Here is a 17784-nt window from a genome sequence, read left to right as displayed (position 1 = left end):
CTTTACATCCCTGCTGATTTCATAGTCCTGGATACTGGAAAGGAAGAGGATGACTCCATCATCCTAGGAAGACCTTTCCTAGCCATAGCAAGAGCTGTGATTGATGTGGACAGAGGAGAATTAATCCTTCAACTGAATGAGGACAACCTTGTGTTTACAACTCAAGGATCTCTCTATGCATCCATGGAGAGGAAGCAGAAAAAGCTTCTTTCAAAGCAGAGTCAAACAAAGCCCCCACAGTCAAACTCTAAGTTTGGTGTTGGAGAGTCTCAACAATGCTCTGAACATCTGTGAGGCTCCATGAGAGCCCACTGTCAAGCTACTGACATTAAAGAAGCGCTTGTTGGGAGGCAACCCAATTTTTATTTATCTAACTATATTTTTCTTAGTTATATGTCTTTATAGGTTCATGATCATGTGGAGTCACAAAATAAACAAAAAATTTAAAAACGGAATCAAAAACAGCAGAAGAAAAATCACACCCTGGAGGAACATCTGCCTGGCGTTCAACGCCAGAACAGAGCATGGTTCTGGCACTGAACGCCCAAAATGGGCAGCATCTGGGCGCTGAACGCCCAGAACAAGCATGGTTCTGGCGTTCAACGCCAGAAATGGCAGCAAATGGGCGTTGAACGCCCAAAATGGGCACCATCCTGGCGCTGAACGCCCAGAGTTGTGTGCAAAGGCATTTTACATGCCCAATTTGGTGCAAGGTTGTAAATCCTTGAACACCTAAGGATCTGTGGACCCCACAGGATCATCTCAGGATCTGTGGACCCCACAGGATCCCCACCTACCTCCACTCACTCTCTTCTCTCTTCTCAATCATCCACTCTTCCCCATAAACCTACCTCATAAACTCCACCCACCTTCAAAATTCAAAATCAATTTCCCACCCAAACCCACCCTATATGGCCAAAACTTAACTCCCCATGCCCTATATAAATCCCTCAATTCTTCTTCATTTTCACACAACACAACCCTCATATACCCTTCTTGGCCGAAACACAACACCTTACCCCTTTCCTCCATATCTTCTTCTTCTTCCTCTATTCTTTCTTTTATTGCTCGAGGGCGAGCAATATTCTAAGTTTGGTGTGGTAAAAGCATAAACTTTTTGTTTTTCCATTACCATTGATGGCACCTATGACCGGAGAATCCTCTAGAAAAGGAAAAGGGAAGACAAAAGCTTCCACCTCCGAGTCATGGGAGATGGAAAGGTTCATCTCCAAAGCCCATCAAGACCACTTCTATGATGTTGTGGCAAAAAAAAAGGTGATCCCTGAGGTCCCTTTCAAACTCAAGAGGCGTATGAAGCTCATCACCATGAGATCCCGGAGATGCCTCAAATGCATTTTACTCCACAAAATTTTTGGGAGAACATCAACACCTCCCTAGAAGAATTAAGTTCCAACATGGGACAATTAAGGGTGGAACATCAAGAGCACTCCATCATCCTTCATGAAATTAGAGAAGATCAAAAAGCAATGAGGGAGGAGCAACAAAGACAAGGAAGAGACATAAAAGAGCTCAAGAACATCATTGGTTCCTCAAGAAGGAAACGCCACCATCACTAAGGTGGACTCATTCCTTGTTCTTACTTTCTCTGTTTTTCATTTTCTTATGTTATGTGCTTATCTATATTTGTGTCTTCATTACATGATCATTAGTAGTTAGTAACTATGTCTTAAAGTTATGAATGTCCTATGAATCCATCACCTCTCTTAAATGAAAAATGTTTTAATTCAAAAGAACAAGAAGTACATGAGTTTCGAATTTATCCTTGAACTTAGCATAATTATATTGATGTGGTGATAATGCTTCTTGTTTTCTGAATGTATGATTGAACAGTGCATATGTCTTTTGAAATTGTTGTTTAAGAATGTTAAATATGTTGGCTCTTGAAAGAATGATGACTAGGAGACATGTTATTTGATAATCTGAAAAATCATAAAAATGATTTTTGAAGTAAGAAAAAGCAGCAAAGAACAAAGCTTGCAGAAAAAAAAAAAGAAAAAAAATAGGCGAAAAAAAAAAGAAAGAAAAAGAGAAAAAGCAAGCAGAAAAAGCCAAAGCTCTTAAAACTAAGAGGCAAGAGCAAAAAGCCAATAACCCTTAAAACCAAAAGGCAAGGGCAAATAAAAAGGATCCCAAGGCTTTGAGCATCAGTGGATAGGAGGGCCTAAAGGAATAAAATCCTGGTCTAAGCGGCTAAACCAAGCTGTCCCTAACCATGTGCTTGTGGCGTGTAGGTGTCAAGTGAAAACTTGAGACTGAGCGGTTAAAGTCAAGGTCCAAAGCAAAAAAAGAGTGTGCTTAAGAACCCTGGACACCTCTAATTGGGAACTTTAGCAAAGCTGAGTCACAATCTGAAAAGGTTCACCCAATTATGTGTCTGTGGCATTTATGTATCCGGTGGTGATACTGGAAAACAAAGTGCTTAGGACCACGGCCAAGACTCATAAAATAGCTGTGTTCAAGAATCATCATACTGAACTAGGAGAATCAATAACACTATCTGAACTCTGAGTTCCTATAGAAGCCAATCATTCTGAACCTCAATGGATAAAGTGAGATGCCAAAACTATTCAAGATGCAAAAAGCTATAAGTCCTGCTCATTTGATTGGAGCTATGTTTCATTGATAGTTTGGAATTTATAGTATATTCTCTTCTTTTTATCCTATTTGATTTTCAGTTGCTTGGGGACAAGCAACAATTTAAGTTTGGTGTTGTGATGAGCGGATAATTTATACGCTTTTTGGCATTGTTTTTAGTATGTTTTTAGTAGAATCTGGTTACTTTTAGGGATGTTTTCATTAGTTCTTATGTTAAATTTACATTTCTGGACTTTACTATGAGTTTGTGTGTTTTTCTGTGATTTCAGGTATTTTCTGGCTGAAATTGAGGGACTTGAGCAAAAATCAGATTCAGAGGTTGAAGAAGGGCTGCTGATGCTGTTGGATTCTGACCTCCCTGCACTCAAAATGGATTTTCTAGAGCTACAGAACTCAAAATGGCGCGCTTCCAATTTCGTTGGAAAGTAGACATCCAGGGCTTTCCAGAAATATATAATGGTCCATACTTTGGCCAAGTTTACATGATGCAAACTGGCGTTCAACGCCAGCTCTCTGCCCAATTCTGGCGTCCAGCGCCAGAAAAGGATCCAAAACCAGAGTTGAACGCCCAAACTGGCACAAAAGCTGGCGTTCAACTCCAAGAAGGACCTCTACACGTGCAACACTCAAGCTCAGCCCAAGCACACACCAAGTGGGCCCCGGAAGTGGATTTATGCATCAATTACTTAATCCATAGAAAGGAGTAAGACTGATTGGATGAAGACAGCAGGAAAGCAGAGGTTCAGAGGAACGAATGCATCTCCATACGCTTATCTGAAATTCTCACCAAGGATTTACATAAGTATTTCTATCCTTCTTTTATTATTTAATTTCGAAAACTCCACAACCATTTTATATCCGCCTGACTGAGATTTACAAGGTGACCATAGCTTGCTTCATACCAACAATCTCCGTGGGATTCGACCCTTACTCACGTAAGGTATTACTTGGACGACCCAGTGCACTTGCTGGTCAGTTACACGGAATTGTGAACCAGGGTATTGGCACCATGTTTTTGGAGCCATTGCCAGGGAAAGAAAGAGCGATGAATTCTACATAACTAAAGTGTAATCACGATTTCGCGTACCAGTAGTTTGAAGGGGGTTGTAGAATCTCAACTTGAGAACAATGGATTGGAGTGTGTTGGGAAACAAGTAGAACAATTGGAGAACATAGAACCACCACATCCTTACTATGATGAACCACCTTCATACTATGAACCCTTCCCCCAAGACAATGAGCCCTCTTATCCACCCCAACTTCCAATGGATGACATCTTTGGTGTTCTTCTTCAAGGGCAAGAGGAGATGAAAAGGGATGTACAATAATTCACGGCCGCCTTGGACGAAGTGGTAAACCGGTTAGCATCCCAATGCTTGGGAACCCAAAGTACTCCCATGGCTACATGTGAAGAATCCAATGAAGAGCATAGCAAGAGGGAGAGGTTGGATACTCCGGTGAGAAATGAGGGAAGTCACTTTGTATTGGAAAAATTGGAGGAAGCTACAATTGTTGAAGACAAGGAAGAAGTGGTTGAAGACTTAGGAGATGCGGAACCTCCATGGGAATCTAGAATTGATGAAAATCCCTCCAAGAAGATTGAATTTGATGCTAAGGAAGAATGTGCACAACCTCCAAGGCATATTCCATATGAAGAATTGGATGGGATAGAGCAAGAATTGAGTTCCCTTGCTGATGAAGATCAAGCATAAAGTCTTAGTGGTGAAAAATCCTTTGAGCATGAAGAATCTTCTCCCGTTGGATTTGAAAGCGTTGTGGAGGTAAATTTTTCTCACCCTCCCAATTATGACTTGAGTAAGGGAAAAGGCTTAGATAAAATTGTTGAACAAAGGATTACATTTGAGAAAACTTGTGAAGAGGTGAAAGTCCTTAGAAAGAGAAGGACGGGAGTTGGATATGCTTTGTCAAGACCCTTGGAAGCGTCTTTGCCTAGGTTGCCATCTACCCCTTCATTTGAGTGGGTGAAATTCATTTCTATTAGCTTTATTACCCCACTAAAATATGGCTTGCTTGAAACGGATGGCCAACTTAGGAAACTTTATGGGATGAAGCGTAAGCGAAAAATGTTTTGTGGTTGGCGTTGCAAATCAAGGCTCATTAGGGTTGACACATCAAACATGAAATATAAAGGTTGGAGTAGTGCTCAACTAGATGGGTCTAGGAGGATTGTTAGTCACTTTATTGAGAATTCACCTTACTTGCCGCCCGGATGGATTAATAATGATCAACTTCAAGACAGGTGTGAAAATAAAGTGTGGGATCCCGGACTACAAGAAGAGGATCGACTTTGGGAGCCCCAAGCTTGTGAAGAACCCCATCAAGACTTGGTCCAATCCATGAGAAATCTTGGGGTAGGAGAACCAAGCATTGGTGGGAGTTCCAAGAAGAATTCAAGCACAAGCCACCTTGAGAGGAGCTCCCCATAAGTCCAACTTAAGGACAATAAACAAAAGTGCTAGGTGGGAGACACCCCACCATGGTAAACTCTTTTCATTTTTTCTCTTTTGTAAATATTGGTAAAATAGGTTTAATTTCATGTTTTAATTGCTTTGTTGAGTATTTGGTAGTTTAGTATGTTAAATAAGGTTTTATGGTGTTTTGGTAGCTGTTTGGAGGTTTGGAATGCGTGGATTGGTGCAAAAACATAGCAAAATTTTGAAAAACAGGGCACCAACCCACGCGTACGCACACATCACGCGTACGCGTGCCCCAAGCATTCTCGCCCATCCACGCGCACGTGCAATGCACGCGTACGCGTGGATACCAGATTTCCACCTCCCAACCAAGGACCCGAGAGTTACGCCTGCACTGTGCTAACGTTGTGCCTGAGGCACAACTATCAACCCACACGTAAGCGTGATGGACGCGTGCGCGTCAACTCTCTGGTTTGCCATGCACGCATACGCGTGAGCCACGCGTACGCGTTGCGTCCATTTCACCACCACCCACGCGCACGCGTGATATACGCATACGCGTGGATGTCCTTCCTTCACTACACTTTTTTTCTTCTCATCTTTCCATTTCTTTCCTTTTTCTCTCCTCTTCTCTTCTCCTACCCATCATCCTACACTACCAAACACCATTTATAACCATTTAAGTAGTTAATTAGTTAGTGTAATTTTTATTTAAATTTATATTTTTCATTATAAGTGTTGAATTGTTAATCTTGTTTCCCAATAAATGTTGAGTATTAAAAAGGATGTTATCTTAACATCACTATGCTTATAATCTTTGTTGGATTCCTTGATTGAGGTCATATTTTGCTACTTGGTTTTGAGTTCTTCATGCTTACCTTTTGTGAACACCAAGTGATGAGAATTGCCTTCGAGCTTATAAATCCTTTTGAATTGCATGATTTGGCCACCATGCAATTTGAATCCCTCTCCGATTAGGCGAGTTCACTACAACAAATTCGGGCTGAGGCAACCCTTTAAAAAGTTGCCTATAATAAGGAAAAGTGTTGTCTTTGATCAAAAGCAACACTTTCCGACAAAACGCAATGCTTTTTGGGGGGTTGGCTATACGGCCGTTACCTTTGGTCTAAGACAACGCTTTTGTGTATCATAGGGAACCCTTTTTATGGCAACCTTCAAAAAGCGTTGCCTTTTCTACAAAAAAAAAGCAACTCCTCATAAGAGTTGCCTTAGAGGACCCAAACACAACGCTTTAGACAAAATTTTATGGCAACACATTTTACAAGTTGTATTTTCTAATACATAAAGCAACACTTGTCCAGGTTTTTTTATGTTGCCTTTTCATATACTTAAAGCAACACTTGTCCAGGTTTTTTAAATTGCCTTCTTCGTATACATAAAGCAACACTTATCCAAATTTTTTTAAGTTGCCTTTTTCATAGACCTAAAGCAACACTTATCTAAGTTTATTTGCAGTTGTCTTTTTCTAATACCTAAAGCAACACTTTATTGAGTTTTTCTTAGATTCTCTTTTTTTATATCTAAAGCAATATATTTTTTACCTTTGTTAATGACAATTGAAGGATATATAGCACACACTAATAATATTTAAAAATTTAAATTCAATTTATTTAATATAGGGAGAATAGGCTAATAATATATATTGCATGTATATAGAAAAGTGTTCCAAGTATCAATTAACATATACTTGCTAAGTTACCAAGTCAAATAAAAATTAAACATAAGCAAATAAAATACATGTTTTTCTCATGATGAACTTGAACAAAAAAAAAACTAATTTTTTCATTTGAAACCAAAAGGACTTTGTGCTTCACTATTGTGCCAAGAATCTCCTTTATCTCTTCAGAAAACTTCATCCAACTATAAGCAAGTTGTAGCCAAATCTAAATCGACAAAAAACAATATAGTCAAAACATCAGCTTAACAATAACAAGTATACTCAAGTGTTACAACAATTTAGCTATACCTAATCATGATTTGGTATATGAGTCGATGGAGATTGGTCCAGATTCTTAAAATATTAACATGTTTGAGAAAAATATGAATACATTTATTAAACATCCCTCTGAAAAGGAAACTAAGAAATCCTCGAAGATTATAGGATATGAAATAGAGGATTTCCATCTATTTTGTAGTGGGGTGTAAATTGTTTAGAGTTTAGTGGGAAAGGCTCCATGTATGTGATTTGTCTAATAGTTTATTGGATGGCAGTTCACAGCCGCTTGTTTATAGTGTCACCACAAATGGATGCCTCAGTAACATAAAAGAAATCAAAAGAAAACTCTTAGGAGAGACACTCACTGCTGAAGAGCCAAGAAATGGTTAGGTTTTCCTATCTGTATACTTTGTGTACACAAACATCCACAATAGTACGAAACTTATTTTTACCTTTTCAAAAACTATGGCCATAAAGATCTACTGAGCTATAATTCTAAAATTTCTCCAACCGTTCAGTTTTGGTGTATTTCCTTATCCTATTCAGTAATCAGTACTATGTATGTAAGTATGTTAAATGAAAGTAGTAAATTTCAGACAAACCTCGAGTTCAAATGGCATTGATAGCCCTCCGTTACTGTTCTTGGGGTTCAACCTGGGCAACAATGACTCCAGAAAAGCTTGCCCTCCTTTACTAATAAATATCAACAGAGGCAGAAGTTTGGCTTTAGTCCACTCAAATAACTTTATCCATGAAATGATGACAGTGATGTAACCATAATGTATTAATTTGGAATTAAGACATTACCGATTATATTCAAATATAAGTACACAATCTTTCATTGATATTGCTTGAAGGGAGCCCAGATTTAGAAGTATCGCATACTCATGAACCTAACTCAAGACAAAGAAACTGAAAATTAATTGATATAAAAGGCAAACTGCAGTGACATCTAAATTGACAAAAAAAATATAGTCAAAACATCAGCAATAATATGTTTGAGAATCTAAATTTCTCATTTGGAGGGTGTACATGATAAATAAATGTAACACTCAGATTCAAACATTTAAAACCAGGAATGAATATTACATACAAATATAAATCAATGTATCAAACATTTATGGAAAATGAAAAACATCAAACAGATCCAATCCCACAGGATAAAACAGAAAGCATAGTTATATCACTAAGATTATGCCTTGGAATTGGCATAGAACAATAATAGCACATGTTCAAGTAATCAACAAGTTAAAGCAATAGTCTAATCTTGGTACCTGAGTCCACCAAGATAAAACTTTGCATATCTTGTTATTAGAGACCTCCATATACTTGGAGAAGGCAGGGACGAGATATAACACAACATTAACTGCATTACTTGTTAAGTATATGGCTGCCGCAACCATATAGGATGTAAAGCACCATTCCTCAACCAAGGTTCCATACTTAGTAGAATAACAAGTATATTTTCTTCTTGAATTAGCATAGCAAACAGGAACAACAATAGTCCATATAAGAAATGCAGAAGTAATGAAGATGCTGATTATGTCTTCCAATACTATGACATCAAATAACTGAAAGGGGGATCCCAAGTCATGGCAAGTAATGATTATGATGGTCTGCAACCAGTACATAACTGAATTTTAGACTATCCATTACAAGGGAAAAGAACAAAGCTTGTTAAAGACAGGAATGAAAGAAAAGGTGTACATGAAAAAGGAAGCCACTGTAGTAGAGAGCGAATATAGCCGCAAAAATCTTCCCTCTTGTGAGCTCACCCGTGGCTCCTATGACAGCACTGCAAACGGAGGGTCCACCTTATCTATCACAAAAATCATGGCAAATAAACTGAGCAAATGACATTTTTTTAAGCTTTAAGAGCCACAAAGATGCGAGTTTCTCCTCATTTTTGTCGATAATAAGGTCTCTCTTAATTTTTCAATTCTTTTTGGTTGATATTCTGCATTTACCATGATTTATTTATTTTTATTGATTTCTATAACTGCTGTATGTGAATTCAGATCAGGATCTATACGTTTTGCAGCTGTACAAGTTTTGTTCACACACACACACACATAGGATAATGAACTAAGACAATCTTGTTTATTGTTGATTCATTTGATTGAGAAAATTCTTATGATTCAATTTTATTGTGGAATCAGAATAATCAATTTTCTTACAATTATAACAAGATATAAGATACAAAAAAACACTCGATTACAATGTCAGTTTATACATTACCTTACTCTTCATAGATATTGATACCAGTTTATTACGGTCCTCTTCCATCTTCTACATTCTAGTTAAAAAGTTGATATTCAGTGGAAGGCAGACAGGCAGAGTGCATTATCGCACTTCAAGGTCAAAGGTCTCGAGCCTCCACCTAATATCTTAAGTTTTCTAGAGTGTTGGTGACTAATACAAAGAAACAGTAGAGAGAGGGAAAGGCTGGCTCATTACTTGTGAAGGTTTTGAGCCCTTTGATCATAGCTGGTAGATCCAATTTGTCATTATCTATATTCATGGTGATTGCTTTTTCTTTTGAAAAGGTGTGAATTTGTCTTCATTATTTTATTGTCATTATGAATTATCCTAATTTTTCTATATTTGTATAGGGGTTAACATTAAATTGTATAATAACAAATACATCAAAGACAGGAGAAAATTACTGAATAAGTAGTTCATTTTTCCAAAGAGATGAATTATAAGTCTCTGTTTTGAGAGGGAATATATATTTTGCTAACAAGATCTCAATTTTGCCGGCATAATCATCAAGAAAAAGCAGCTCGAAAGGAAAACAAAATAATTTCAAGAGTATTGCTATAAGTTTTGTCATGCTATTACTTCTTTTAGGCAACACTTTCTTATTAGAAACACATGTGAGCATCCAAAATTGTTTGGAAGGAGCCATACACTAAAATACTGAATTTTAGTTTTTTCAGAGAACAGCAAATTAGAGAACAGCAACTCATGTTTTTTCAGAGAACAGCAAATCAGACAATTGCAAAATAATTTACTAGCTAAAAATTAAAATCTAACTAAACTGTAATGAATTAATTCAAAGAACATGAAAATCATTTTTCTCAAATACCTGGAAACAGAGGAATAGAGGAAGAATAAGAAGGAGAAGAGAAGGGATAGGGGTTTCTTGCGATTGAGCACCGCGCCCGTCGAGGAGAGCACCGTGCTGTCGCCGTACGTAGAGGAGTGCACCGCGATTGAGCGCTGCTGTCGTTGTTAGGAAGGGGAGAAAGGGTGCGTTGTTGCAGTGACTATGTTAGGGCTTGTGGAGAGCACCACACCGTCGCTCGTCGAAGATAGCACCGCACCGTCGCCGTATGTGGAGGAGTGCACCGCGATTGAAGGCTGTTGTCGCCGTTAGGAAGGGGAGAAAGGGTGCGTTGTTACAGTGGCTATGTTAGGGATTGTAGAGAGCATCGCGCCATCGCCCGTCGAGGAGAGCACTGCGTCGTCGCTGTACGTGGAGGAGTGCACAGCGATTGAACGCTGCTGACCTGCTGTCGCCGTTAGGAGGGGAGAAAGGGCATGGTGTGTGCCTTGTTGCAGGGGAGAATGGCTATGTTAGGGCTCTTGTGGGCGTGAAGTGGAAGTGGAAGTGTGGAACTACTGAAGCACATCTGTTTTTTTATGTTTAAGTTATTTTTTCATTGAAAAAATTTTATTGGTATGAATATGATTAAAAGTTTCTCTCTAAAATTTTTAACCATAAATAATTTTAGGCAATTCTTTATAAATGTTATTTGTTCAATTTTTTTTACAACTCTTATAAAATGTTGTATTTTATTTAAAAATGTTGTCTTAAAGTTTTTATTTTGTAACATTTTGTAAATGTTGCTTTAGATATCAAAGACAACTCTTTTTATGGGTGGCCGAAAATTTTGTTATCTTTGCCTTACTCAAAGGCAACTCGTTAAAAATGTTGTCTTTACCTATCTAAAGAAACTTTTGTTAAATGTTGCTTCGAATAAGGGTTACCTTAGGCCAAAAATGTTGTAGTGGTTCTTGATGGATGTTGTGCACCTATTTTAATGCATTGTATTTCATGATCCTATGCATCCATATGTTTTTGGCTTGAATACTTTCATGCTTCTTTATTGCTTATTTGGTTGTCTTAACCCACAAGTTATCTATAGGGCACCACCCCAATTGATTGAGAAAATTTTTGTGGAACTTGCTTGAATCATATATATTTTGTGAAGCATGTTTTTGAGCTAAGAACACAAGCTTGGAGTTTCGAGCCTAATAGTGTGGTTACATCTTATAACCACTTATCTCCCTTCTTGTGTACATTATTCTCTTTCTATGATTGTAATCCTTGATTTGTTTGATTCTTTATGTCCATTATTTTGTATAGACATGCATTTATATGATTGAGGCCATCATTTCATTTAGCTCACTCGTCCAAATAGCCTTACCTTTTATCTTCCATTGATAGCCAATTTGAGCCTACGATTAACCCACTTGTTCTTAATATTAGCACATTACAAGCCTTTAAGCGAAAAACAATAAATGTCATTTATTTGGATCTTTGATTGGCTTAGGCTAGTGTGTGTGTGTCATTCAAGTGTGGGAAATCTTGGGACATTGGTTGAGTAAAAGGGTAGTTTTGTATTTTTGTTGAAAATATTGGGAATTGGGTACATGCTCATGTATTGATTAAATGTATAGACCTTATGCATTGATGTTCTTGTATATAGTTGGAAAGAAATGAAAAATGAGAAAAAGAAAAGAAAAATAATATGGAAAAAAAAAGAAAAAAATAGAAAAAAAAGAAAGAAAAAAAGGAAAAAGAAAGAAATAAAAAGGGGACAAAATGCCACAAAGTAAAGTTCAATAAAGATCAATGCATATGAGTGTGATCAATGAAAAGGAAATGCATGAGTATGTGAAAAAGTGAAGAATGGGTAGTTAGGTTAGCTTTAATTTGTATAGGTTGCTATATAGGTTAGGTGGGAAGTCTAAGCTTATCAAAGATTTAAATTTCAAGTCCACTTGACCAAATATGCATCCTACCTTGACCCTAGCCCCATTACAACCTATGAAAAGATCTCATGATATATGTATGTATGCATGAAATAACTGTTTAGATGAAAAACAAATCTTAGAAAGTATGATTAGGGGAGAATTGAGTGAATCAACCCTAAACACTTGAGCGACTAGAGTGCAAACACTTCCGGTGAGGGTTTGATGCTCAATTACATGTTTTCACCTACAATCATCATCACTTTTCTTGCAAGTTTGTTTAATCTTTAATACTCAATTCAATTGTGGTTTGGCTTGGTTGATTAATACCTTTAGCCCTTGTGCTTATATTGATATTCTTGGGAGTTGATTTGTTTTGGCCAAGCAATTGCATTCATGTAGATAGTTGCATATAGGTAGATTGCATCTAGTTAGTTTACATTGAATAAATGTTGATACCCTTTGCTTTCTCTTAGTTTTAGCATGACGACATGCTTGGTTTAAGTGTAGGGAGGTTGATAAACCCCATTTAGGGTTTATCTTGTAGTGATTTTAAGGGATTTTATGACCTTTTACCCACATTTATTCAATTAAATAGCATGGTTTCGTGATTGTCTCCTAATTTGTGCTTGAGTGTGAAAACATGCTTTTTAGGCCCTTAATTGCCAATTTTGACTCACCTTTGATTCCACTAGATGCCTTGATATGTTTGTTAGTGATTTCAGGTTGATAAGGCTAGGGATGGATCAAAGGGATGGAGAGAAAAGCATGCAAAGTGGAGAAATCATGGAAAAGCAAGGATTTGGGATGAGATCAACGACGCGCACGCGCAGCAAACACGCACGCGTGGATTGTAAGGTTGAATGGAGACGCATACGCGTACGTGTCGCATACGCCTGGATAGCAATTTGTCAAGCGACGCGCACGCGTGATTTACGCGTACGCGTCGGTGCTCGCACGTGACTCACTTAAAGGCAATCCGCTGGGGGCAATTTCTGGGCTTCTCAGGCCTAAATCCAACTCATTTCTGATGCTATTTAACCCATGGAATGAAGAGGGATCACACATTAAGTCTAGACACACTAGTTTAGTTTTTAGTTTAGTTTTGGAGAGAAAGTTAGTTTCTAGAGAGAGAAGCTCTCTCTTCTCTCTAGAATTAGGATTAGGTTAGATCTAGATTAGAATTTCTTAGATCTAGGTTAATTTCATGCTTAGATTTACTTTTCCTTTTATAATTCTTCTTCTTCTACATCTTCTCTCTCTAGTTTAGCATTTAATTCTTGTAATTCTCTACTTTTATGTTGATGTACTTTGTTTTTTCTATTTCTCTTTTAATGCAACTTATGATTCATGTTCCTTTATTGTTGAATTGCTTAATTCATTTTACTTTCCTTTTATGCCTTCCATGTGTTTGATGAAATGCTAGGTTGGATTTTAGTATAGCTTTTTCCCCTCTTGGCCTAGGTAGAGTAATTAATGACTCTTGAGTTGTCTAATTCCTTTGTTGATTGATAATTAGAAGTTGCTAATTAACTTGAATGCCACCAAAGCTAGTCTTTCATTATGATTAGGCTAGGACTTGTGGAATCAAGTTAATTCATCCACTTGGCTTTCCTCCATGGCTAGAGGTTAACTAAGTGGGAGCAATGGACAATTGTGGTCACAATTGAGAAGGATAACTAGGATAGGACTTCCAATTCTCATACCTTGCCAAGAGCTTTGTTAGTTGTTAGTTTATTTCCTTTGCCATTTATACTTCTTGGCTATTATCTCGAAAACCCCAAACATACTTCATAGCCAATAATAAGAACACTTTATTGCAATTCCTAGGGAGAACGACCCGAGGTCTAAATACTTCGGTTTATAAAATTAGGGGTTTGTACCTGTGACAAACAATCTTTTGTATGAAAGGATTATTTATTGGTTTAGAAACTATACTTGCAACGAGATTTCATTTGTGAAATTCTAAACCGTCAAAAATCCACTCATAAAGGGTAGAACTTTACTTTTGGTAAAAGTTTTGAAAGTAAAACCTTATTGTAAGTTTCACCAAGCAACCAGTCATTCGACTAATAGCTGTGGTCGTTTCAGGGACTTAATTCAGGAGGCTATAATGGAAGGGCGTTTGAAGTTCGATGATGGGAAGAAAGAAATGAAAGTTGATGTTGATCCTTTCAATGCTGATGCTGGTTTTGTTGAACCACAATTTGGAGTAAGTGTGGTTGGTATGTCTTATGTTTTTGATGTGGCTCTAGGTGATTTCGAGTCACAAGTTCGATCAGTATATCCTCGAGCAGGGGGTGGTTTACTGGATTTCTTAGTTCAGCAAAAGATCAAAGATCATGACGTATCTCTATGTCCTCGATGTACTGCTGTATTTGATGCGAAGGCTGCAGAAATTAAAAAAAAAAGGATGAAAAAAGAGTTGGCTCATAGGGAGGAGTAGGCTCGTCAAAGACAACCTGTTAGACGAGTGGAAGAAGAAAGTTCAAGGGCTCCTCAGCAGAATGCTGTTCCACCATTGAGTCGTTCTCAAGCTATAGGTGTCTAGTAGATTCGGAATTGTCAAGAATTCCAGAATCGAGACGCTCATTATCGGCGAAATCCACAATGGGGACATCGAGAGCCTCCTCGAAACCAATATCTTTATCAATGCGGTCGAGCCAGGGGGTACCCGAGGGGAAAAGGAATAAGGAGTTTTGATAAATCATTATTTTATGGTTTATCTTGTGCTCAATTGAGAGGTTTTTATCAAGTCCTTGCCCACTTATTCATATAAATTGCATGGTTTTTACATTTTCCTTCCTGATTTTGTGCTATAATTGAAAACATGCTTCTTTGGCCTTATATTTGCTAATATTAATCCTCTCTTATTACCATTCGATGCCTTGATATATGTGTTAAGTGATTTCAGAGATTACAGGGCAGAAATGGCTTAGAGGATGGAAAGGAAGCATGCAAAAGTGGAAGGAATACAAGAAATTGAAGGAACTGCAAAGCTGTCAGCATGACCCTCTCGTACTAAATCGATCATAACTTGAGCTACAAAAGTCCAAATGATACGGTTCTAGTTGCGTTGGAAAGCTAACGTCCGGGGCTTGGATTTGATATATAATTTGTCATAGTGGCCATACATATAGGTGACGCAAACGCGTGCTCCACGCAGACGCGTCGCAGTGACGAAAATCAGCATGGCAGATTTTGCCCCCAGCGATTTCTGAGCTATTTCTGGCCCAGTTTTCGGCTCAAAAAACACAGATTAGAGGCTATAAAGTGGAGGAATCCATTCATTCATCAATCAAGCTCTAATATACACAATTTTAGGATTAGATGTAGTTTTAGAGAGAGAGATTCTCTCATCTCTCTTAGGATTAGGATTTAGGATTTCTATTATGTTTAAGATACTTCTCTTCAATTACAGGTTCAATGTCCCTTTTATTTATTTTTCCAATTTAATTTATGAATTCCCATGTTAGATTTGATTTCTTTTATTTAATATAATTTGAGGTATTTCAGATTTAAGATTTCTTTCTTTTATTTATGTTACTGTTGCTTCCCATCTGAAGGCATTTTTATTCAAGTAGATTTTCTCTCTTTTTACTTTGGTTAAGTAATTGGAGACACTTGAGTTATCAAACTCAGCTGTTGATTGAAATTGGAATTCTTTGCTGGTTAATTTGTACTCCAATAACTCTAGTCTTTCCATAGAAGTTGACTAGGACTTGAGGATCAAATTAATTAGTCCACTTGACTCTCTTTTGAGTAGCAAGGGTTAATTAAAGTGAGAGCAGAATCCAATTCTCATCACATCTGATAAGGATAACTAGGATATGACTTCAATTTTTCATACCTTGCCAAGAGATTTTATTAATTATTAATTTATTTTTCTTGTTATTTAAATTACTTGTTCCCTATTTCAAAAACCCAAAAATATACAATTTTCCATAACCAATAATAAATCATACCTCCTTGCAATTCCTTGAGAAGACGACCCGAGGTTTCAATACTTCGGTTATCAATTTTATTGGGTTTTGTTACTTGTGACAACCAAACTTTTGTACGAAAGGATTCTCTGTTGGTTTAGAAACTATACTTACAACGCAATTAATTTTATAAAATTTCTTTACTAAACAGAAATTCGACCGTCAATTTTACCGCAAAATAAGAAGCCTCAGGTTGACAAAGGCAAGGGGGCAACACCTTCGGTGCACTCCCGAATAGTTTTTTCCTCTGATGGGGAAACATGCCCGAAGAGTATTCCTTCCCCTACAAAATTGGAGAAGGGCAAGGAAATAGTTCATACTCCAGGGGTGATAAAGGCAAAGAGGCCGATTTCGATGAAAAATATTTCGAGGAAGGAGATGATGAAATGGTTGGAACTATTTCGATTATTCTAACTGAGTATTTAGGTAAGTATGAAGGGGATCCAGAAGAGGACTATGACATGGATGCTGAAGAGGCTTTTTCTTTCATCCGATATGAGGATGAACTAGGATATTTCTTGCGGCCTACTGAGAAGCAAAAGTCTCATCTTCACCCACTTCATATTACTACCACTTTGAGTGGGATTATGGTGAATAAAGTTTTGATTGATGGTGGAGCAGCAATAAGTCTCTTACCAGATTATAAGCTGATGAAGGTTGGTAAGCATCCTGATGACTTGGTCCCCACCAATATTGCTGTAACAGACTTTAGTGGCTCTTCTACTCCTGCAAAAGGTCTGGTTACTTTGGGAGCAAAATTGGGGTCATCTGAACGGAATACTGTGTTTGTGGTGGTGCCATCAAAAGCAAGTTACAATGCTTTTCTGGGTCGAGATTGGATTCATGGAGTTGGAGTTGTACCATCTACTGTGCATCAAAGTGTCCTCCTTTGGACAGAGGATGGTGATAAACCACTATTTTATGGTTTATAATGTGTTTAATTGTGTGGTTTTATCATGATTTTTACCCACTTATTCATATGATTAGCATGCATTTATATTTCCTTCCTAAAATTATTACATGATTAAAAACCTGCTTCCTAGAGACTTTTAATTACGCATTTTAATTCTCCTTTATTCCATTCGATGCCGTGATCTGTGTGTTAAGTGTTTCAGGCTTTATAGGGCATGAATGAATTGGAGATTGGAAAGGAAGCTTGCAAAAAATGGAAGGAACACAAGAAATTGAGGAGATGACCAGCGAGAAGTGACGCGGCCGCATGGCTCACGCGACCGCGCGAAAGAGAGAAAATCGCAGTGAGGCGGCCGCATGGCTCACGCGACCGTGCAGATTGGAATAGCACAAATGACGCGGAGGCGTGGACGACGCGCCCGCATGGCAAAGCAAAACGCCGAATGACGCGTCCGCATGAATGACGCGATCGCGTGACGTGCGCGATCTGCATAATCTGTAGAATTCGTTGGGGGCAATTTTGGGCCCCGTTTTGACCCAGTTTTTGGCCCAGAAAAGTAGGCTAGAGCTAGAGAACATGCAGAAACGAAAAAAACATTCACTCTACACAATTTTTAGTTTTTAGATCTAGTTTTACTCCTCCTCTAGGTTTTCTCTCTACACATTCGTAGTTCTTAGGATTTTAATCTCTATTGTTCTTTGCATTGGGATATTGAGAAGAGTTATTACCTCATCAAGACTTCGTCATTATAGTTCGTTTTCTTTACTTGGCTTTACTCTTCCATGTCCTTTAATTTACTCAATCTTACTATTGGATTATTTTAGAATTTATTAATACAAGAGTTACTTTTATTTTTAATTGATTCCTTTGAGTTTTATTTATCATGTCTTTCTTTAATTC

General features: G+C 37.7%; 1 protein-coding gene across 1 annotated transcript; it reads right to left on the bottom strand.

The window, feature by feature from the left end:
* LOC107616598 lies at nt 6741-10443 on the bottom strand. The gene is made up of 6 exons (XM_021112044.1): nt 10414-10443; nt 10097-10277; nt 8716-8822; nt 7816-7901; nt 7611-7701; nt 6741-6955 (listed from the first exon to the last, which is right to left on the bottom strand). Exons 1-6 carry the CDS (start codon nt 10441-10443, stop codon nt 6776-6778), a joined length of 675 nt encoding a protein of 224 aa, XP_020967703.1. The 3' UTR covers nt 6741-6775.

Source organism: Arachis ipaensis, chromosome B09, assembly GCF_000816755.2.
Source record: "Arachis ipaensis cultivar K30076 chromosome B09, Araip1.1, whole genome shotgun sequence".
Classification (NCBI taxonomy): Eukaryota; Viridiplantae; Streptophyta; class Magnoliopsida; order Fabales; family Fabaceae; genus Arachis; species Arachis ipaensis.
This window is presented reverse-complemented; position numbering and strand designations above follow the sequence as displayed.